Source organism: Octodon degus, unplaced genomic scaffold (genome assembly GCF_000260255.1).
Source record: "Octodon degus isolate 3935 unplaced genomic scaffold, OctDeg1.0 scaffold00105, whole genome shotgun sequence".
NCBI classification, from domain to species: domain Eukaryota; kingdom Metazoa; phylum Chordata; class Mammalia; order Rodentia; family Octodontidae; genus Octodon; species Octodon degus.
Window position 1 is genome coordinate 1,777,009 of NW_004524681.1, and position 22,791 is coordinate 1,799,799.

At 49.4% G+C, this 22,791-nt stretch overlaps 1 protein-coding gene across 5 annotated transcripts in view; it reads left to right on the forward strand.

Moving 5' to 3' along the window:
- Wdr72 (WD repeat domain 72) overlaps positions 1 to 22,791 on the forward strand; it is a 188,367-nt gene that overhangs the window by 52,376 nt on the left and 113,200 nt on the right. For all 5 annotated transcript variants that reach the window (XM_023724077.1, XM_004639044.2, XM_023724078.1 and 2 more), the window contains exon 14: positions 12,530 to 12,732. In XM_023724077.1, the coding sequence (XP_023579845.1) occupies positions 12,530 to 12,732 (203 nt within the window). The remainder of the gene's footprint in view (positions 1 to 12,529; positions 12,733 to 22,791) is intronic.

A 22,791-nucleotide genomic window follows, 5' to 3' on the forward strand; every position in this document is an offset into this window, starting at 1 on the left:
TCTCTCTCTCTCTCTCAAATAAATAAAAATAAAAAAAAAATTAAAAAAAAAAGAATCCCAGGACCCAAGTGTTCATGATAGTGGATTTACTTAGCAGAACACTTGCATAATGAATTTGTTTTGTGTTATTAAAATAATTGAGTTCTTGTGATGCTAATAACCTGTGTCATGAAATATGGCTTAGTGAATTACTATTTTTTTAACAACTGGATGTTTTGGGAGGAAGTGAAATCTTAGTTGTTGAAAAGTAAAACATTTCTGTTTAAGGTGTTTAGAAAACTTTTTCTGTGCACAGTGAGACCAAAAAAAAAAATATGTTCATCTTTGTGGGCTGGGCTCTCCATTGCCAGCACCCAGCTGTCGGTGATGGCTGAAGTGAAGCCTTGGCTAAATCCCTGCAGACTGCGGGCCATGTTCTGATAAAGCTGTATCCCAGGTGCAGGTGGCAGGGGCTGTGGCTTGCAGACCCCTGAGAAGATGCCTGCTGCTTTGAGGACTACTGCGTGTACTGTGCACGTGTAGACCTATAGAAAAGGAAATCATTTGCATGACCACACAGCCACGTGCATGTTCCTAGTACAGATTTGTGCGCTAAAAACACAAAAGACAAGCAACTAAATGAAAATCACGGTTACTGTGACAGCTTCTTGGTAGGCATCATGCTCTGCCTGTGTGCATTGGGTGAGGTGGGACAGGTGGGCCAGCCCTGTGAGGAGGGGACCAGGAAGCCCTGTGAGGGTGAGGTCCTCCACTGGTGTTGTCCCTGTTCCCACTCCGGCATGGTCCCCAGTGGCCAGCACCGCAGGCGCATCTCCCACAGCTGGGGGCAGCAGGACCCCGAGAGACAGGCTGGCTGCGGGTCCTGCGCCCAGCTCCATGGAAAGCGAGGTCGCAGCACCTCCCAGAGCTGGCTCTGTGGCCCGGCCCTCCGGGGTGAGCTGGCCTGGTGCCCTGTGGGGGCGCAGGTGCTGTGGGGCAGGCTGTGCTCAGGGACCCCGCTGTGGAATGGCAGTGCACTTCAGAGCTTGCATCTCGCACTGGAATCCCCTGTCTCAGTGTGTTTTTCCTGTTGGAGGCCGTAGTAGTTAGCTAGAAATGTATTCATTTGGCAGTGATAGCAGATAAGGAAGCACTTGTATCCAGTGGCTTCCTAGTCTAAAGAAAATTTTTTAAAAAGATTCAGAATGATACATGCTATAGGCTAAGAGCTGATCAGTCATGTTTTGGTAAAATATGCAGTGTTGAGTTTTCCTTAGATCTGAGTTTGATGTAGCTGTTTAGAAGGAAGGAGGCGAGAACTCATGTTTGGGACGCAGCTCTTTAAGACATGTCACTGAGAGCCCCAGTAGAGTGCAGCCGTGGGTAGAGTCTTACTCTGCCAGAACAGAGTAGCACCAGTCACCACGTGGAGCAGCTGTTCTGCCCAGCTCCACTGGGTGGCCCTCTTTTATAGCATGTTCTGCAGTAGGGCTGTATATGTAAAGTAGGAGTTTCAAAACTTCCCTAGTGATGAGCTCTACCCTGCTGAGGGCCAGTTTTGTGGGGCTTCCTCAAGGTCACCCCTTGGTAGGCACAGCCTAGTTGTGTGGCATCTCCACTGTGCAGCGTTAACGGCAGGCTTTTGGCCAGCAGTGACTGCAGACAGCCCCTCTCCAGCTTGTCATTTTCTTGAAGGCACGCTGTTCTGTTGTACAGATTATAGATGGGGCCCTCTGGGATGATTGTTTGCAGAAAAGAAAAATGGGATGTGTTAAAGTACAGGGTGGGATGTTGCCTATCACACCTTTCCCAGCCCCCTTTTTTATTATACTTTCTGATGTTATTACTCAACATATACTTTCAGCTTCCTGGCAGTGCTTCACGCCTCTGTGCCCACAGCCCTGGCCGTCACCGCTAAGCCATGACTTGCTGTCCTGGCTCATGCAGCGCTGTGTGTGGGCACACTGTGTGTGCATTTCTTATATAGTTGTGGGTGTGAGCTGTGTTTGGAGTTTATCAACTAAATACTTGCATAACTGCTGGACCCCATCCCACCGCCGGAGGAGGTGCCCAGAAGAGCTGGGAGTGGCAGCCGCAGGAGTCAGGCTGCCTGGTTTGGTTTCGCTCTGCCCTTCTCCACCGTGTTACACAGGTTCAATGTTAATGTTTCATTGAGAAGTTAGTTCACTTTGGCCATGAGCACCGATTACTGCTCAGCGCTGTTCATTATAAGCCCTTCGCAGTCAGTCTCAACTTTGTCCATAAATTCTCACTACTCCCACTTCCTTCCCTCTCTACCTGGGCTCATTCTGGGGCCTTCAGTAGAAGCAGGGAAAATGCATGCCTTTGAGGCCTGAGCCAGCGGCGTGTGGTGTGTGCCACACTGCCCCCCGTGGGACGGAGTTCCTGTGGAGGGGAGCATCGTGCTTGCTGTCGCTGTCATAGCGTGGTTCTTCCCTGCAGAGTTAGGGTTCTGGAGGGAGTGCTCGTCCTTCTCCCAGGCTGAGACACTGTGGCCGGAGCAGTCTGTCTGCTGCGTTGGCTGTTTCTAGGGCAACTACAGCACCAATGCGTAGGAAGAAGTCAATCAAGATTTCGTAAATTCACTGGAGAATGAAGAAACATTTAGCTTCCGTAAGCACAAATGGTGCCATGTGATTTATTATTCATTTCTGATCTATCACACTAATGTCATGACCTAAAATTTGAGGCAGAAGTATCTGCCCCTGCTCACGCGTGCGTCCTCTGGTGAACCACTGAGTTGATCAGTGCCTTGGTTTTCTTGGGTAGCCACGATGCTGAGGCTTGCCGTGCCGTGCTTGAGGAGCACGAGCGAGTGCCGACACAGGTGCACGCAGCTGTATGCACGTGCAGAGCATATGGAGCGTCTGTGCAAGCCGCACGCACGCCGCAGTGGACGAGCGAGTACAGCGACAAAAGGGAAAGTGCGTGTGAGTAGCTGCGTTCTCCAGAGAAGAAACAAGACTTTTCATATCAAATGCTCTTATCAAGAATATGAAAAGAGCTTTCACAGAACGGGAAGTCATTTGCAGACCATATATCTCATAGTAGCCTAACATCTGTCACACAGATGACTCCAGTACACAACTGAAAGACAAGCCCGCTTGAAAAAGCACACAGGCCTTGGACAGATATTTCTCGAAAGAAGATATGCGAGTGAACAGCAAGCAGAGGAAACGCTCAGTACCAGAATTAGCTTTCAGGGAAACTCAAAAATCCCAGTGAGACGCCGTGTGTCACACTGACTAAAACGTTGATAATGAAAAAGAATAGAAAATGAAGTGTTAGCAAGGATGTTGTTATGGTCTAGGTCTGAGATGCTCACCAAAAGCCTGGTGTGTTCAGAGGCAGGGCTTTGGGAGGCAATTGGAGGCAGCCTGAGGGTGCTGTCCTCACAGTGGGTCCATCCGCTGATCAGCCCTTCATGCCTGTGCTGGTCAGGGCGGGGCCTGCTCAGAGGAGGCAGCCGGCTGTGGCGTGAGCTGGAAAGCACCTCCCCTTCCCAGCTCCTCCCTTCTCTCTGTCCTTCCTGGCCATCATGATGTGAGCAGCTGTCCCCGACCAGGCCCTTCTGCTGTGCAGAATGTGGCTGGAAACCTCTGGACTGTGAGCCAAATAAAACTCCTCCTGTAAGCGTGGGTGTCCGTAACTATCTTAGTGGTGAGGAAAGTGGCTAGGGAAACAGCAGTACATGAGGTGGGAATATAAGGAGGTGCTCTGTTAGGAGAGGGTTTGCTGTTTCCTCAGAAAGCTGGACACTGTCACCAGGATCTCAGCAGTGCACCCCTGCACTCCCAGAGAAGTGAAAACGTGTGTTTACCCAGAAACTGGTCCATCCGTGCCTAGCACAGCACATTGGCCATGGTCCAGATGCGCAGACAATCAGCTGAACACTAAGTAAATAAATTGTGATATAGACGTACAGTAGAATGCCTTGTCTTAAAGGGCAGTGAGGTGCTGATGCATGTTTTGTGAGAACACTGTGCCAAGTGAAAAAGGTAGACACAAGAGTCACACACTGCGTACTTCTTTTCATATGTACTGTCCAGGACAGTCCAATACAGAGCAATGCCCCGTGGTTGCCAGAAGACAGGGCCAGGGAGAAGGCCGTGGTCTGGGCTATTCTTGTGGGGCGAGGAAAACGTTCTGAAGCAGAGAGAGGTGACTGCACAAGATTGTGAATGCAGCAGACACCACCAAGTTGTGGAGGGAAGTGTAATGTGCTAAAAACAGTGCAGAAATGTAGCAGGTGTACAGCCCTTCATGAGAAGCAGCGGAGCTCCAGCATTTGGGGGTGGTCATTACCAAGGGCTGGTGTGCTATACCTTCTTTTTCTCTTACACATGAACATGTACAGATACATGGTTGTATTTATTTATTTTTATTTTTATTTTTTTAAATTTTTTTTTAACATTTGTGTGTGTGTGTGTGTGTGTGTGTGTGTGGCCAGCTCAGCCCACCAGGGGGCAGGGCTGGCTGGCATGTGGTGCTGGGGGATCGAACCGCGGTCCCTGTGCTTTCCCAAGCTTGTTCCAAGTAGGTGCTTTAGACCACTGAGCCATCTCACCAGCCCCTATATTTATTTTTATATGGTGATGTTAACATTTGTTAATTAATTAGTTAATTGGTGCCGGGTCTCACACAGCTCAGGCTTGTAGTGATTCTTGTCTCAGCCTCCTCAGCACAGAGATTACAGGTGTGTGCCACCATGCCGGACTCAGTGGCTGGCAGGGCACGCCCAGGGTTCTAGAGAACGGACCAGCGTGGCATGCAGTACAGGGGATTGAACCTGGGTCCTTGCATTTGCCAGGCAGGTGCTTAGACAGCCGAGTTGTTTCTCCGGCCCCGATATGAAACATTTTTATGATTATGTGTCAATATAATTAATGTCCTTTATGAGTTAGTGTATTTTACTCGTAACATGACACCAATAATATTCTTTGGCTTCCCCAGACCAGTGATGGCAAGGGGGGAGCTGAAAGCTCTCGTTAATCTGAGAGATTTGCAATGTGGGATGTGGCACAGCCCGGCAGCAGGGCCCGTGGTGTGGAGGCCACCCCCAGTGTCATCCCAGCACCCGGCGCAGGTCCAGGTGCCGAGCCTGGACTTCTATTTCCAGGAACTTAGAGAAACACTCACTCAGTCCCCTAGTTTTACAGACTTTCTTCCCTTCTATGGTGAGGAAATTCTGAGAGAGAAAATGGTCTGCTTAGGGCAGTTTCTGCTGTGTTCTTAATAATTTTATTTCCTCAGATTTAGACTTCCTTCTTCAGCAGTCTTTATTAGCTAAGAACACTTGAAGAATTTTCTACCTTGTATTACAGAATTGCACTTCATAGGAACATGGTCTTTATTTTTTTTTCTTTTCAAAGTTTTATTGATAAACAGATAGCAATGAGACAGTTTCAAATCAAATCGAAAGTACAGTTTCAACAAATAATACACTGCATACATTCTTCCTAGTGGTTAATTGCTGTACAAGATGCAGACTTGTGATCCTACTTACAAACATCATTAGAAAAAATCATTCTATTCATTAAGAGAATGCAACTATATATCTATCCCAACCACTTTGAATACACAGATACAAAATGGACATTCATAGTTATACCCCAATTTTTTTTAAGTTCCGTTGTTGCATATTGGAACATGGTCTTTAAATACCCATGAAAGACTTAAAAATCCTGTTGTACAGTTGGCTTTTTTAAGGAAAGTGCACAGATAGGGAAGGGTAACTGAGGGGTCCGTGCAGGCACTGGCTCCCCTGGCCTGGTGGTGCCCATTAGGCCCTTCGCTGTGGTGTCTGCAGGATGCTCAGAACCAGATATGAAAATCAATGCAGTCTCATTCCAATGATAAAAATAACTACTGTCTGCTGGTGAAGTTACTTTCACCAACCGAGTCCTCCCTTTGCTGCCGTTATTGTTTCTCCGGCAGTCACTGTCTCCTGGGGTTTCTCTCCTACGGAAAGGACACTGCGGCCACTGCCAGCAGTCTGTGGTCTGATGCTGCTTCTGTGTGTGCATGGCCGAGGGGGTTCACCCACCTCTGCATCGCTGTCTCTGGGCCCTTTCTGTACCCTGGAAAGGGGGAGTATGTGCAGAAGGCACCTTGCACCCCAGCTGTGCCCTCCGTGGCGCTTGCTGTGGAGAGAGCGTGTGGTGGGCTTCCCAGCTGCAGAGTGCAGTGGACGTGAGCCCTCCCTGCCTGCCTGCTTCGGTTCCCTAGCAACATCCTAGCAGCTGGCTGCTGGGGAGCGACGGGGAGCAGCGCTCGGTGGGCTGTAGCGATCGTTGCTCTTGGGCAAGGAGGCTCTGATCTGGCTGAGAGATGCAGGACATGGGATGCGCTTGACGAGTCCTAAGTGCGTCAGTCACGTCCACCCTCTGCCATTAACCGTCCTGTCCGGATCAGATGGGGAGGTCCTTGCGCTTCTAGGGACATGCCAGGTGCAGACACATCCCAAGGCCGCGTCCCCAGCTTGGAGCGCAGAGCAGAAGCTTTGACTACGGGAATGTCGCGGCCCTTACCCAGCGTTCTGCAAATCGTGCTGCTCGTTATCTCTGCCTTGTCAGCGCACCCTGGCCACAGGCTGGCCAGCTGTTCCGTCCGCTCACAGTCACAGAAGCAGGCCTCCTTCCCCAAGGACCATGCTCCCCTGCTGCAAGGGTCACGGAGCGGCTCCCTGCGGAGCCGGGACGGCACTGTGCGCTTCATCATGAGGCAGGAAGCAAATCGCTCTTGGAAATTTAGCAAAGGCATTGCATTTTGTACGAATAGATCAAAATTGAGGGCATTTATGGGTTGAAGTCCCAAGAAGAGAATTGGAATGCAAAGACTTGGTGAAATAATTGAATTATGAATAATTTTAAACCATAATTCGTGCTGGAGAAGTTATGAAAATTATTAAATCTCTAACCTTTCCTCATATTTATTCACTTTCATATCTTTATACCTGTATGCCTTTAGTTATTTATTTTGTTTGAAGAGAGGCAAGACTTCCATGTATAAAGCAGGGAAAGAAGAATGAAGGATTTGTGGTCCAAGTCTCTGGTCCTGAAAGCAGGGTGGCCCCAGACCTGGCCATGTTGGTTTCCTGTTGTTGCGGAACAAATTCCACTGACTAATGACTGACGGTCACCTCCACCTCGTGTCTCCCCGGCTGGCCGGTGAGCTGGCGTCTGGGAGCTCGGACAGGTTCCTTCTTAACTCCCTCAGGTCCAGGTACAGGCTGGCTGTGGTCTGGGGAGGGCCAGCCTCAGATCTCTTCAGGTCTCGGCAGCGTGGAGGTCTGTGCTGCGTGGTCTGAGGCCTCTCAGCTGTGGCCTTCAGCTTCCCTGGGCTTTAGGTCACCCTGACTCCTTCTTCCAGCAGCTGCACAGAACTCTGCCTTCATAGTGCCCCTTGGTCATGCCTGGCTCCTGGCCAGCAGGGAGAAGTCTTCGCCACCTCCACTGTGCCCGTTTGCCAAGTTCCACGGCAGTCCCTGCAACGCTAACAGAATCTCCCATTCTGTTCTGGGTCAGGGCTTGGGTAAGGTCTGGGTCCCTTGGGTGCTTCTGTGACCTGGGAGGTGCAGAGTGCAGCTGGGTGCCTGAGCTCACTGGCTGCTGCTGTGGGGGTGCAAAGCCTCTGTGCTGGGCTTGGCTGCTGCCTCAGCCTCGCAGAGCATTGCGGGACCTGGCAGAGGGTTGTGCCAAACGCTGCTCGCCCATGCCCCGTCTACCCTGGCCTCTCACACCAAGCACTCAAGAATGAAAATTAATAAAAAAATAGAAAGGCCAAGCAAGACTGCGCGTCCTGCCCGCCCTCATTTGGCACCTTGAGCAGGAGTCCCCTGTTGGGCCAGCGTTTCCTCTCCATTCCCTGCTCCTTCTGTAGAAACCGCCTGCTTGCTGCTCACTGGAAGCTCGAGAAAGGGGCAGGGAGCAGGCTTGCCATGCCGGTGGCCTGCCGGCAGTACCCTCCATGTGCTCGGGAGGGGGAGGTCTGCTTGCACAGCATTCAGAGACTGAACGCTAAGTAGTGCCTGGTGTAGAAGCTGAGCCAGTGCAGCGTGAGTACCACTTTGCGGTACTTAGGAGGCAGGGTGGCGCCAGTGTTCTCCTGTGGTGCAGAACGTGTACAGCCCCACATCTTTACATCACAGTGCAGGACACCTCTTCTGTTAGCATCCTCCCAACTTGCTTGTGAATCTTCACTGGTTCCAGAATGAGGTTGAAAATTTAAAATTTAGTCATAGTAGATGCTGTGTTAATAGTTTTTCATCAGGGATGTTTCACAGGCGTGCACTCATCAAAGGAAGCTAAGCTGGAATTTCCTCTAAGGATGGCGAGACCCTCAATGTGTTTCAGATCTGGTGTAGCCCATCCTGGGTCCTGGAGGCCAAAGGTCGAGCTTCTATGGAAAGGTCTAACGTGGCAGGGCTGATAAACACCAGCCTTGCTCTGAAGTGTCCTGGGCGGTGCAGGCTGGGGTGAAGGTTGCTCTTGTCAGGACCTTTTTTAAAAAATGTATTCTGTGCCCTGAAGGTATTACAGGTTGATGTGGAGCCAATATGAGTTTGTTATCATATCAACGGCTTTATCTAAATCGAGTCCTGTCCCGGGCAGTCCACCATGCAGCTGAATTACCCAGTGCCCTTATACCTAATTTAATGTGTTGGGATTCCTTCTGCTTCTGTCCACCTCTGAGGCCCAGTGTCAGACAGCACCAGGCAGTGGGGCTGGGGCTCTGCCTGAGAGGCTCTGAGGAGGGGAGGTGTCCACCCACACCAAGGAGACCTCAAGTGGGTGAGGTTCCTTTGTTCTCAGGAGGAGGAAAGGAAATGCAGTTGGGGAGCGAGGAGAAGAGAACTTGCAGGCCAGGGCTCGCACTGTGCTGAAGCCCAAGGGGAGGAAAGCAAGTGTCCCGTCAGGCCACAGCAGGCACACCCGTTGCTGAGGGTGCTCTGCCCTGGCTCAGAGCCGAGGGCTGGCGGGTGGACCCTGTGCCAGCCTTGCCTTGCTTCCCACCTGGCTGGGAGTGAGGCTGGGGAGGCTGCTGCGGCCGCAGGTGGGTAGGGACCTGGAGGTGGGGAGCTGCTCCCCTGGGCACTGTCTGTGGCTGGCAGTTTGACCCTCCTGGATCCTAGGTCGCAGAGTGACGATGACGGTCCCTGTTACACAGGCGAGGAGACAGGCCGGGATGGGTACTGCCCGGCCAAAGGGCACACAGCCAGGGAGATTGGGGTGCAGTCTCGGTGGGCAGGGCCGGCATCATGCCTGGGCCCGGTGGGTAGGCGAAGGCCCTGCCTGAACGTGTCCCTCAGGAATGAGGTGTGCTGAGTGGACGTGAGGCCAGGAGCCAGCGCAGCTGGGCTGCGTCTAGGGCTGTGTGGGGCCAGAGCGCCCCGGTGTCGGCACCCAGCTCTCGGGCAGGAAGGCTGCTCAGTGTCCTGCCCTCGCCTCACTGCTGATGCTCGGGCCAGGTAAGCCTCCTGTCAGGGAGGTCAGCAGAAGTATTTCAGAAGGCTTTTGTTTCATTTTTTTGGATTTGGTAACATCTGGAAGATGTTTCAGCCAGAGCATTTAGAGCGACACATAAAATATTTTTAAAATAATGCTTATTATTATTAATTAATTAATTAATTAATTTTGTGGTACTGGAGATTGAACCCAGGACCTTGCGCTTGCCAGGCAGGTGCTTATGCCGCTGAGCTGTATCCCCAGCCCCTGCATATTACTTTTGTCTCAACTAGCTGAAGCCCCTGTGTGACACTGGGAGTGTCAGAGTGGAGTCAGTTTATGTAAAAGTTAGCACCAGGAGTGAGTGAGCTTCGCGCCCTGAACACTGACTTAATTTCCGCAAGTGCGGCCAGCCGCTCTCAGATGCCCTTGGCCTGTGTTCTGCGGGGACGGACAGGGAGTCACACAGTCTGGCTCTCGATTTACCGCCTGCTTGTTTACCGGGCTGTGCACATGGGCCTGGGCTCCATAATATTTTTGCTTTCTCTGCTAATGTGCTGAGAACCTTTGTGGACAGAGGGTGCTCCCCTGCCTGGAGACCCCCAAGCCAAGGGCCTAGGCCACACCCCGGGCTCCTGAAGGCTCTCTGGGCACCGCTGGCTGCTAGGGGGTGGAGGCAGGAGCAGCATTGCACAGGGACAGCCCCACCTGGAGGGAGCTGACTGGGCCAGGGCAGGAGAGAAGCCACTTCCTGACCAAAAAAGTCCTAGAAAGCACAGAAACAAAATTATTCCATCCAGCTGCCAATTTCAGAATACCTACTTTCCAGAGGAGCTCAGTGATAACCAGAACAGCTTTCCACAGTTCTTGATCAGGAATAGGGGTCAGTTACACTCTCCATGTGAATCAACCCAATGGAGGCCACGGCAGCTGAGGTGTCCTTGAGCGTTCCGGACCTGGACCTCCGAGTAGAAATGTAACAGTTGGCGTAACATTTCTCTCCATCCTATAAACTCTTCCCCCACATTTTCATTTTCTCGTGTTAATATGAGTTTTGATACAATTTATTTCCTTCCTAAACAGTTACCTGAAGGCTCTGGCCCCCAGAAAACTTCAGCTTTGTAGCAGGCTTGGATTTTTAGATGAGAGCTGCTTAGCTGGTATAGTCTAACAGATATTCCAGCATCTTCAGATGCTTCTTCCCGTTGAGCCATCCTGAGATGGTAACAGGACTCAGGTGCCTGGGCCGAGCCCATCCTGCTCACGCCGCGTCGCAGCGAGTGGCCTGTAGTGAGTGCTCAAGGGAGATCAGCCCTCTGCACGTGGGCGGACTGTGGCTGCTCACGCGTGCAGGCTAGCTCTGGTCGTCTCCAGAAGTGCGGGAAGCGGTCATGCTGCAGAGAGAGCAAGTGTAGCATGGAGCGTGAGGGCTCGGCATTCGGAGGCACTCGCCGTCTGTGCTGCAGTTCAGTATGTGGCTGGGGCAAGTCCAGAGGTTGAGTGTGGCGGCCGTGCTTGGACACCTTAACCTTTCCCAGAGAAGAGCCCTGAGCTCAGTGCCAGCCGGGGCAACACAGGGGACCCCATCAGAAAGCACCCCAAATATTTTGAAATGTCACAGTGTGTGGAAAGGAAATATGTGTGTAACACCGTGTTCAGAAAGACAGCGGATGTCACAGGGGAAGCACCCCAAGTGCAGAATTTTGTCATTTTGTAGAAAGTGATAGTGATGATGATCTCGGGCTTAAAAAAAAAAAAAAAAAAAAGAGCCCTTATGTCTGTTTCTGACAGAGAAATTCTTTTGATGTTACTGCTTGCTTCACTGAAAATCTATCCTCTATTAGTCTTGATGGAAAATAAGAGCGTGGGAGACTGCTTTGTGAGGTAAAGCTGCTGATACATGAAGGTAGAACTAGTACAATGGAAAATTCCATTTTTAATGTCCTGGGACTAAAGTTCTACCTCCTGTTTTAGCATAGTAGCTGCTGGTGGTTCAAAATCCAAAGCACTGGGCCGACGGGGTGGCTCAGTAGAATAAGTGCTTCCCTGGCAAGCACACAGGCCTGAGTTCAATCCCGGTTCTGAAAAAAAAGTCTGTGGAAGAAAGGAGAAAAGAACAGGGTTGAATAATCAAGACCCTCAAGTCTGTCTGCCCATCTCTCCATCCACCTACCTATCTGAAGGAGCAAAGGTCTATAATTTTTATTATCATTTTCTTACTGTAACCACTTTGATATTTCTTTATTACTAGTAATAAAAATTAATTATATTTCTGTAACAAATAATACGTTTTTCTCTTTTCATAAAATGTATATATTTGGTATTATTTAGTGACAAGATGTTGTCACTTAGCATTGTTATACACTTGGGTACAGGTCCACATTTAACGTGGCATTATTGGTGGACGTGGACTCATACCTGACAGGACACGAGGTCAGAAGTTTCCCAGCACATACAGTACCATGCAGATACAGCCACATAACGAATCGTGAATCACTTGCTGGGGAATTTTACTTAGTTTATACGTGCTCTCAGCGCTCTCTGCGGTGCCAGCCCCCTTTTGGACCTGCTAGGAGGCAGAATCGGAGGCTCTGCCCCTACCCGTGACAGATGAGAGCGGAAGGGTGAGTGGTGGTGACACACCCCTCCCAACCCAGGAGCCTCGGGGTCCTGTCTGTCCTTGGAGACCCCAAGCCTTTCCACGGTGTGGCAGCCTCAGCCGCAGGGCAGCTGGCCTCAGGCCCCACCAGAGCCAGTGGACTGTGTCGAGAGCTGGACACTAGGGGACAGCACTCAGGTATTCCATGCTCGAATCGGTCACTCGCATTCTGTATGAAGAGAGAGACGTGACTGCGAACGACTGTGGAAGGTCTGCTATTTTCCGTGCATGAGAAAGCATGCGGGAGGATGAGCTCTTCACGTCAGCTTTAAGGAGAGGGGGTTTGAATAATTTAGAGAAAGGACTGGTGCGCTGTTTTTGGGGTTGCACGAAGATTGCCAGGCGTGGTAGCGCAGGGCTGTCCAGCCGTCATTCCACTAGCATCAGTACGTTCTTATGTCTCACCTCCTGTCTTGTTCTCCAGGCACTTTGGAAAGACACGAGACAGGAGAAAGAGCAAGAGTTATTCTTAACTGCTGTGATGGCTCGCGGCTTCTGAAGCCCGAGCCCGTGCTGGCGGCTGCCTTGGAGACACGGGAGCACGGAAGTGAGGGACGGGGACCCTCGGGCTGCCCCTCGCCTGGGCCAGGCGCTTGCCCCGCACTGCGGGTGGAGGCCCCGTGGCAGGTAAGACCGCACCAAGCGCTGCACAGCAGTGTGAGTAGTGGCACCCCAGCGCGGGCGCCCGAGTCCCCACAGCAGTGGGGACGCGCCCACGTGGCTTTCGGAGCAGACAGTGTTCCAGTTGGGGTGTTGTCTCTAACACAGGGAGGTTCTGGCTTATCAGAACTTGGGTCATTGTTGCACTAACTCAAATTCTGGGTGGTTTTCTAAGGAAGGTGGAAATTATACTCTGTAGTTTGGATCTGTTTTTATTTTTCATTTGAGAGTGACCCCTTTCTAAAATGTGTATTGCAAATGAACAGAAAGTGTCAGGCAAGGTGGATTAGGGGTGGGCAGTTCTCTTGATTCTCTCCTTGGCAAGGAGCTTGCGCTTCCTCTCTCAGTCCAAGTCTGTCAGCTTAGCAGGAACTTGGCCAGCTTTATTTTCTCCACTTGTAAACCTGAGAGAGTACTTTAATCTGACTTCCTTAAGAGATTCTTTCCATCTTTTCGCTTTTGCGTCTTCCGGTGACCCTGCCCACGGCGTCACCGTGGCCAGGCAGACGTGCAGCCAGCACACGCCCTCATGCTGCTGTCTGGTCTGCGTAAGTTCCGCACACCTTGTCCTGCTGGTGTCTTTCCTGTTGCTGACAGTCATGTTGAGGGCTCTTCTTCTCTTATATTTTACTTTTGTGAATACTTGCCCAAGAGCCAAAGTATTTTTTCATAAGAATTATTTGACGAACACATCGGAAGCAGGATTTATAAGTTAGGGCTCAGCTGATTTTAATTGTAAGTTGTTGCCACTTTCGTGGAGACGTACACACTGCTAAGCAGCCTCTTCCTGTGGGCCTCATGTTCACCCTCACTTGCACCTCATCAGAGGCACAGGTGCCAGGAAGCCCAGCACCAGGAGCAGTGCACTGGCTGGCCTCTGAGCCTTGGAGGTCAGCTGCAGACCTGCTTTAGATTTCATCACCAAGGCCAGACCTGCTGGCCCTTGGGGAGCTGGGGCGCACTGTCCACACATGCACAGACCAGATGCATGGTGTGGGCCCACCCAGAGCGCCTGCTCCCTGAAGCAAGGATGGGCAGGGTCCCATGGTGTTCTTGAGGCCATGCAGGGCCAGGTGCAGCCCAGGGCTGGGTCCCAAGCGCCCTTGCTGTGGAGCAAGGCTGGCCCAGTATGGAGCCCCTGAGGACCATTTCCCATCCCACCATCCATACAGAGTCCTGCCCCGTGCTTGCCGTCCTCCCTTAGGTGCTGGAGCCCATGATTAGCTGACAAGGTTTTCTTTTCTCCTTGAGTCAATTGTTTTCAGATGGCTAAAACCTGTTTTTCACGATTGTCCGTTTAAAAAGCTATTTCTTCTTTTAAAAGGACATTTGTATAGATGTGACCGCAGGGGGAGGTTGAGTTGTGTGCGCACAAGTCATAGGTGGGCAGTGGGAAGGTGGGAGAGCCCTCATCGCTGACCCTGCACTCAGACGCCCAGGTCTGCAAGAGCCAGGATCATTCATCAGGTGCCAGATGCATCTCTGAGTTCCCAGAAGGTAAACTGATTGCTCTTTCTTGCAGTTTCTCGGAGAACCTCAGAGCTACCCTTTAGGTAGTGATAATAGTATAGATAGATTTCATTTTCTTTATGTAATTTTGTTTCTTTCTTGACTTCAGGAAGCAATAAAATGCCAGGGCCTTGTTCTCCTACTCCTAGGCCTAGTCCAACTTTACTGTCTAGCTGCTGCCCTTTGCCTTGGGTGACCGTGGCTCCAGCCTTCTTCTGTACCACGGGAGAACATGTGAGCGGGACAGTGTCCTGCCCTCTGTCCACACCGCACAGCAGCTGGCGTGCTGCTTCTCAGTCCCTCCTCCAGTGCTGCGCTTGGGGCCATTTGTTGCATCTCCTGGCGCTTCATCTGAGGGTCAGGCTGCTGAGATTGCTTGATCTTCATCTTCTTTACTGTCCAAATTTGATAAGCAGGAAATTTCAGAAGTGCTTCCAAGTTCTTTATTCTTGTGACAAATGCAGCAAAATGCTCCATGAGTTTACATAGGAAAAAAAAGCTTTGAAGACGGGGGTTTGAATCCCACTCATTGTATAGGTGGGAAGATGCCTCCAGACAGCAGGCTGTCCTAAGCTGACGTTGTAGTTCAGGCTTTGTGTCTGTGGCTACGAGCAAGACCCTGTGAGACATTCTGTGTGAACGGTTTCAGCTGTAGGGCGCCTCAGGCTGTGTCGTGAGCTCTTTGTGTGAGGAGTATTTGAACATTTCTGGAGGGCTGTGTTCAGTTTTTCTTCTGGCATTTGGAGAGTACACATTGAGAATAGCAAACACAACAGAAAGCATTTTAAACCAAGTCCAGTTTGAGATGCTGAAGGAATTGAATCTATGCAGCTGGACGAAGAAAAATCTTTGGGTAGGAGAGGAGGGTTGGAGTCTTAAAGGATTTAAAGGAATACAGTATCATGTTCGTGGAGGGGAGCTGGCTTTCTAAGATTCAGCAGAAGATAAAAACAAGACAGAACCTGTTTAAATTGCAATGGGAGGAATTTTGTTTAAAGAAGAGAATAAATTACTTTGCTAAAATCATTACTATGTGGTAACAGTCTTTGTAGGTGTATCGTATTTTAAGGAGAAGAGGCTTATATTGTCTGTTGGTTGTTTTGTTGATTGGTTTTAAATTTCCTTTCTGTGTTTCTTGTCTGTAAAATGAGTACAAGGATAAGCAGGATTATTCTGATCATCATGGGGTAGGCTGCTGTATCATCCTGGGTGTCTCCGTTTACTGGACTGTCTATGGGGACCCAGAAGCCCCCCTGCTCCTGTTCAAAGCTTCATCCTCCACCCTGTGGCCACCAGGCAGGTGAGCCCAGAGTTCTGGAAACGTGGCCAGCACCAACACTAAAGGAGTACATTCGGGAGGTGTAGGCTTAAATAAAAAACACCATGCAATCAGAGTCAGCCTCTTCATTTCATATCTACTAGCGATTTAAAATTAGAAGTGCTGTTTGCATTCCATTTGTGTGGGACAGTGGTGAACAAGGTCGGGGTAAATTAGATCTTTTTCTTTTGCCAAGGACTAGGCAGCAAGGGCTGCAGTTCAGCTTGTTGCTGTGCTCCTCCACAGCTTGCTGCTGAAGCCTGGATGTAACTGTAGCTTGTGTCTGATCCCAGGGGCCCTGCTCCAGGACCACACTGCTTGCGCAGACAGGCAGTGCCAGAGTTGGTGCCACGTGGTGGTTGGCAGATAGTGTCCTCTGCAGACCCCTCTGCACTGGGAGACCCCAGGTACCAGGAGGAACTGGTGAAGGCCATACTTCTTTTTTTCCTCCATGCCTGAGATCTCAATGCAGCAATCTGTCCTAACAGCTTAGGCACTGGTTGGGTAGAACCCAAAAGACTCAACTCTGTTTTCTAGCAAACCAGGAACTGATATGTGTTTAGAAAAACTATCCTTTGCAAAGCAAGAGATATGCAAATTATGACCCCCCAACTGAACTGAGATTTTTTTAATAGAATTTTCATTAGCAATTCACTTATGTGCATCCTTTATATAAAACTGATCATCAGTGAAAAGTACATTTGTGTTTATGCATATTCTGGTTGAGATTCCTAGAATTATTGTTGCTTATTTCCCCCACACCTTTATCTGACCCTTGATCTGTTAGCTGCAATTGTATATAAGGGCTTATGAGAACTGGCTACATACTGCCCACAATTTGTGGCGCCTCACAAGGGTTCAGAGGAGCACCCTGCATGGCGTATTGCTCCTAGAGCACATGTCCTGTTCTGCCTTCCTAGGCAGGGTGTTACCACGTCAGCGCTATTGCTGGCTAACGCAGTCTCCTGAAGCCTTTGTCCCGCTGCTCCTGCAGCATGCAGATGGCAGCCGCTAGCCCACTGGCGCAGGGTGGGACCCGCCTCTCTCATGCAGATGGCAGCCGCTAGCCCACTGGCGCAGGGTGGGACCCGCCTCTCTCACACCGTATCCGAGGGAAACGTTGGCTCTCCGTATTTTGTGACAACACAGAGTAACTGAAATAAGACAGGCGAAGCTCCTAGCTAGTGCTATTGGACATTTCGCCCGCAGGTTTACGTGGACAATATTAAATCGCATTTCATAGTGACTGTTGCAGCTCGACTCAGTTTCAATTTATCAAAATCACTTCATTTAAAAAAGAGTGTAGGTGTTTGAAAGCAACTTTTTGCCTTCCACAAAGATAAATCCTCCATACAGAAAAAGTGTTCATTTTTTTGATCATTACTTAAGAGTTTTGATCTTTTAATGTGTAACAAAGAACCAGTGACTATTTTTCTAATGTGGGAAGCATTTTGCCTCAATTTCATGTAAGTTTCGGAGGAAACAGACTTATTAAACATGAAAGCAGTCAATGAAAATATAATGATTTCTCTCTGTGAGCATTGGATTAAAATGTTTGAGAATTCTGATCTCGTGCATTTCAACTTAAAACTTTAGGTCTGAAATGATAATGCCCTTCCTAGGAAGACAGAATAGAAAGATGTGTTCTAGGAGGAATACGTCAAGCAGGGTGCTCCTTTGAACCCTTGTGAGGCGCCACAAATTTTGGGCAGTATATAGCCAATTCTCATAAGCTCTTACATACAGTTGCTGCTCCTGAACTTTATGATCAAGGTAAATTTCTGAGCAAGAATAGTACAGATTGAGCCAAAGGGTATCCTTCACGAGGCAGTTGTAGGAAAGTACTAAGCATTACAGAGCTTCAGCTGCTGCAGTACTAAATACTGCTCTGTACTTACTACTTTCTTGAGTAACTGCTTCATGAGGAGTAACCCTCCTTCATGTAGATAACAATGAGACTGTCGTGGCCTCGGCTCAGTCCGAGGCGGCAGGAGTGGCTGGGCTGGGCTGGGGTGGGCCGCACCTCCAGCTGTCCCCACACACCAGCAAGGCCACTGTGAATTTCGTCTGAGGCCTTCACGGCCTGGCTGAGTGCACACACACCGGCCTGTGAATCCGCGCAGAAGGAGCGTCTGCCTGTTGGGGCTGGCGGCTGGTGGAGCCCAGCTGCGCTGCGCGTGCCAGTGGGGAGCAGCCGAGACAGAAGGACGCTGCTCAGTCTTGTGTGACAAACGCAGTTAACACCAGATCCATGTTAATGTTGTCAAGCTCCCTGGATGTGTTTAAAGTGATTTTAATTATATCCAGCGTCCAGAGGCCTAAAATATATAGCCTCATAGTTCTTCAAAGAAAGCTTGCTTAATGTGTGAATGTAAAACCTCTCATAAAAATGAAACTTTTCTGTCAGCCTTGGTCATGGACATAGGTTATTCATCAAGTCAGCGATTTGTGTGGCAAAGCGCCATTTGAATAGTGTATTGTGAGGATGCTTATGGTCCACTTGACAGGGGCTCTCCCCGTAAATAGTGCAATTTGACTCCAGCTGTTAAAGAGTGGCTTTGACAGCAGCCACACAGAATGGAGATGCCTGACTGCGCGCAGGAAAATCAATATCGGGAGCTTGTTCCTGGTAACCTGCTCTTTTCCCTTCTGCAGGTTTATAACGGCCATCAAGGGTTTCTAAGTGCAAGTTTAAATAGTGTTTTAAATGCAGCTCGCTTGGAGTTTGAGATGGAGGCCTCTGCTCAGGGGTCGGGATGTGGAGTGTAGGGTGTGACCTCCAAGTCCTAGGTTGTGCTTACCCACACGGCAGTTAGGAGGAATCCGTATCCTCTGCACCCGGGAGAAGCATTAGCGCCTAACAGGGCAGAGAGTCGTGCGGCTGTTGTCTGTTACCAGCCCGGTCACTTCTTCTGGTGGAGCTTTCCTGCCGTTCTCTCTGGTTTCTGCCCATCCTCTGTGTATGTATCTTTCTGTGGGGATGGCGGAGTCCTTTGTGACTGTGCCCATGGCAACGCCCACAGAAGTTGACAGCCAGCTGCGTCCCAGTGTGGTTTTCCTGAGGCAGTCTTGTGGGGTCTGAAGAGTTTTCTGGCAGTCTTTAGCACTGCCAGGTTGCTATGACACCTACCAGCAGGAATAGACGTTAAATCGGTTAATTTCGGTAAGTGCACACACAGGCCTTTCTGGCCGGGCCTGTTCTGTTGGTGGGTGTTAAGGCCAAGACACAGGTGAAGAAGTGAAATTACGTGCTCATCGTGAAACATGAAGGATTTAAACTCCTGAGCCATAAAAAAGCCAAGCTATGAAAACTTTTTAGCTGACAATTGATTTTCTGGAATTACCAATATAATGTACTTAAATTTTTCTAGTTTTTGACTGAATTTGATTTTAAATTTCCATTGTTGTTAACCTGAGATATAATACAGTTTCCTCCAAGGTGTGTTTGGAAAGACCACATAGAGTGCTGGCGTGGCGTACACTTCCTGAAACGCCTTTTTCAATGAAGGCAGTTAAAATTACTGTTCCTTTACTGATCAACACTGTTTATTGAATTTGTGACTGAGATAATTCATACAGCTGATAACATAATTGTGAAAAAAGACCTTCGCAGCTGATGCAAGGTCGACGCGTTTTATAATTTCTGATTGGCAGCTGTGATTTTTACCAGAGAAAGGATTTGCTCCGTTTTGGTTTCCGCTGATTTCAAACAAGTGTGACCTCCTCTGGTGACTGCAGTGAGGCTTCTCGGGGAATAAATCACCGGGTTGGACTTAGGCCTGCCTCAGGTCTCCTCTGCCTTCAGTGTCTCCTTAGTCCTGTGGAGACCGAAGGTGATAAATCTGCTCCTGAATTAAATTTTGTTTATCACCAGCACTTAACTTGGGGGTGCAAACGTGGCAGAGATACAGAGAAAGTAGTTCAGCATAGCAGGCATTTGCTTTTATGTTAGCTTAACCTAAGGACGGTGTTAACATTATTTATTAAGGTATGCCTTTAAGTTTACTTTATTCACACTAGCAATTTTGTAGCTTCTGCGCGTGCACAAGTTCTGTCACCATGCCGCCCAGGACCAAGCATTAGGAACTGTATTTCTTTCTTCTTTCTTTTCTCTCCTACTTTTTTCTGTTGTCAGCTTTTTCCTTTTTATAAAACTGTCACCTTCAAAAATTCGTTAGTCTCTCGCTTCCTGTAGCATGGAATTCTGTAGGACAGACGGGGAATTCTGTCCAGAGGCTGGACCTGCTGGGTGAGTTCACTGTGCTGCCGTGCACACCCTGCTGATGGAGGTGCTGCTCATACTCTAGTATCTTCCGCATCTTATGTGGGAATGTCATGCGTGCATATCTTGTTTCTCATGACTCACACCCCGGATGACTTTCCAGGAATAAAAAGTGAAGTTTGCAGGAATCCAAATGTTGAGTCAGTTCCAGGCCTTGGTTGCTTGAACCAGGGAAAGAGAGGAGGAGGAGAGACTCTTTCCTTTAGGAAGCGCTGCTGTCCCCTTCATTGTGCCTGGCGTGTGGACCCCTGGGAGCCCGACAGCCAGTCCTCACGCAGTGACAGTTCTGGGACTGTCCCCAGGAGAGCCGAGGGCAGCATGCGGGGCGCCCAAGTGGAGTGGCAGGTCCCGCAGAGGAAGGTCTTGTGCTGTGGGGCGCTTTCCTCACCCCCAGAAATGTAGTGCTTGAAGACAGCCGGTGTATGTGTACCTTGCAACTAAAACTATGACTATATTTTGTTAGGAAATGTATCTGTCCCTTATTCCTGTTCATTTCTGTGGACTAGGTTTTATTAGCTATGTCCTGAAAGTGCCACTGGTTTTCTGCATCTTCCGTGGCAGTCGCTGATTTTGTAACTTTCTCACATTCTTTGCTGACTCTGCACACAGCTGTTGTCCTGTGCTAAAACACGACGCAGCCTCTTTTGGTCCAGACACGATGTCCTGTTAGATGCAGAGATGATCCTGAGAGGCTGCTGTGAGTGGCGAGGACTTCCTTCCTATAGATATATTTAATTTCACGTAAAGATAGGACTAAAAACTATAGAGATTTTTTTGGTTTTGTTTTCCCATATTAAGAAAACAGTGGTGTTGAGAGAGGCCTGAGGAAAGCTGCCTCTGCTCTTTTCTCCCAGATCCCACAGAAACTTCCTGTCAGTGGTGACCTGACTTTCCCCACTCGCTCCACGGCAGAAGTGTTGTTTGCTCTTTGCTGGTCGCCCAAGCCAGTCATGTTTCACAGCAGCCAGCTCGGCATCGCTGGGTGGGCAGAGGGCGCGCTGGGAGGGGATGATGAGGCCCACGTCCTCCCGTGGGTTGTCAGGCATTTGGCAGTCAGTGTGACTCCCCACATCTAAGAGGTGATGGACCTGGAGCTCACTCCGAGTTTATGATCTTGTGACATCCTTGTGACATTTTAAATGACCAAGGACCTCCTTTTTATTCAGCCCAATCAGTTACAGTCGAAGTCCAGTCTGAAGTGGTAGTAACTTCTCTTTGAGAACTTATATGTATATTTTTGCTCCGCGCCTTTGCTATTTGTTTATGCAGTGATCAGCTTAGATAATCTTTAGAAAACCACAAATTTGGTGCACATTTTATGGCAATTCTGTAATTACAGAAGACTTCAGCTCTGAAATGCACACTGCCTGTAATTGATCTGCGCTTCTAAGTTAGTTAGAGCAGTTGGCTCAGCCACAAGAAACTGAGTGCCCACACCCACTGTGAGTGTCCAGCAGTACAGCACTCGGGCGGCCAGCGGCTTCATCCTGCCTGTGAGTGGGCGACCGAGGGCCCAGTGGTAGACCAGAGCTTGGAGCTTTTTGTCTTTCCCGAATACTCCCACTAATGCTAAGACCAAGCGCTCGTATTTTATTATTTTTTTTAAATTTTATTTACGTGTGTGTGTGTGTGTGTGTGTGGCCAGCTCAGCCCACCAGGGGGCAGGGCTGGCTGGCATGTGGTGCTGGGCAATTGAACTGCGGTCCCTGTGCTTTGCTCAGCTTGTTCTAAGTAGGTGCTTTAGACCACTGAGCCATCTCACCAGCCCCAAGCGCTCGTATTTTAAAACACTATTAGTATTCACTGTAATACAGTTGGTAATAAGTATTTATATCCATTTATGCTTTCACTGATGCATAAAATCCAAGGATCTGGACCCTTGATATTTCTATCTGTGAAAAGGGCACAGTGAACGGGTACTGCACTCCTAGTCAAGTGCTGGACTACAGTAGGGCCAGCCGTGCATCTGCTGGCATCTCATCAAGTATAAATGATGCATTAGCTCTCGCAGCCGTCCTGTGGCTACCTGTCTCCTTGATGAATCATCTCATGTGATGGCTTTTAATCCCTGTTTTCAGGATGAGCTGAGTTCCATTCAGAGTAAACACGAGATACCATATTATAATTAAAAGTTCTCATTGATTTTTACTGTTCATGGGTAACTTTTTCCTTGTAAACAAATTCTGGATATGTTGAAGTGTGTCAAGACCTCCATGGTTGCTACTTTAATATTTTAGAATATTCATGAAATTAAAATTGTTAATGCTATATCATATAATTCTCTTCTTTATCAAACTGGGAATTACAGCTGCACTTTTTGTATCTGGAATACCTTTAGAGTTTTGGTTTTGATTCTGAGAGCTAGCACAAGCACAGGGAAATGTCCTGGCAGGCAGACAGACCTAGACTCGGCAATGAAAGCTTCCAGTATGTTGAGCTCATGTGACAATCTGTGACGTGGTCTTTTCAGCTTGCGCCGCATGGAGGGAAAGAAGCCTAGGCAGTGAGCACCAAGGTGTTACTCATCTGGACTGAGTCCATTCTTTTTTTTTTTTGTGGTACCGGGGATTGAACTTAGGACCTGTGCTGGCCGCCAGCTGAATGCTTATTCTACTGTTATCTCCCCTACCCCTTGCTTTTTTTTCATATGGGGTCTTGCTGTGCACGCAGTACCAGGGTTCAGACCTGGGTCCTTGAGCTTGCCAGGCAGGTTCTTAGGCCTCCAGGCTGTCTCCCCAGCCCCTGAGTTCATTCTGGAAGTAAAAGGCCAGGTGTCAAAGCAGTGTGAGGAAGATGCTGAGCGCCACCGGTGGGAGTGTGAGGCCCGCTGAGGAGATGCGGAGAGCTGTGGCTGCGGGCTGTGAGCCGGTGGGCCCCGGGCTCCTCCCCCTCCGCCCGCCTGTCGTTTTCTCAGGAC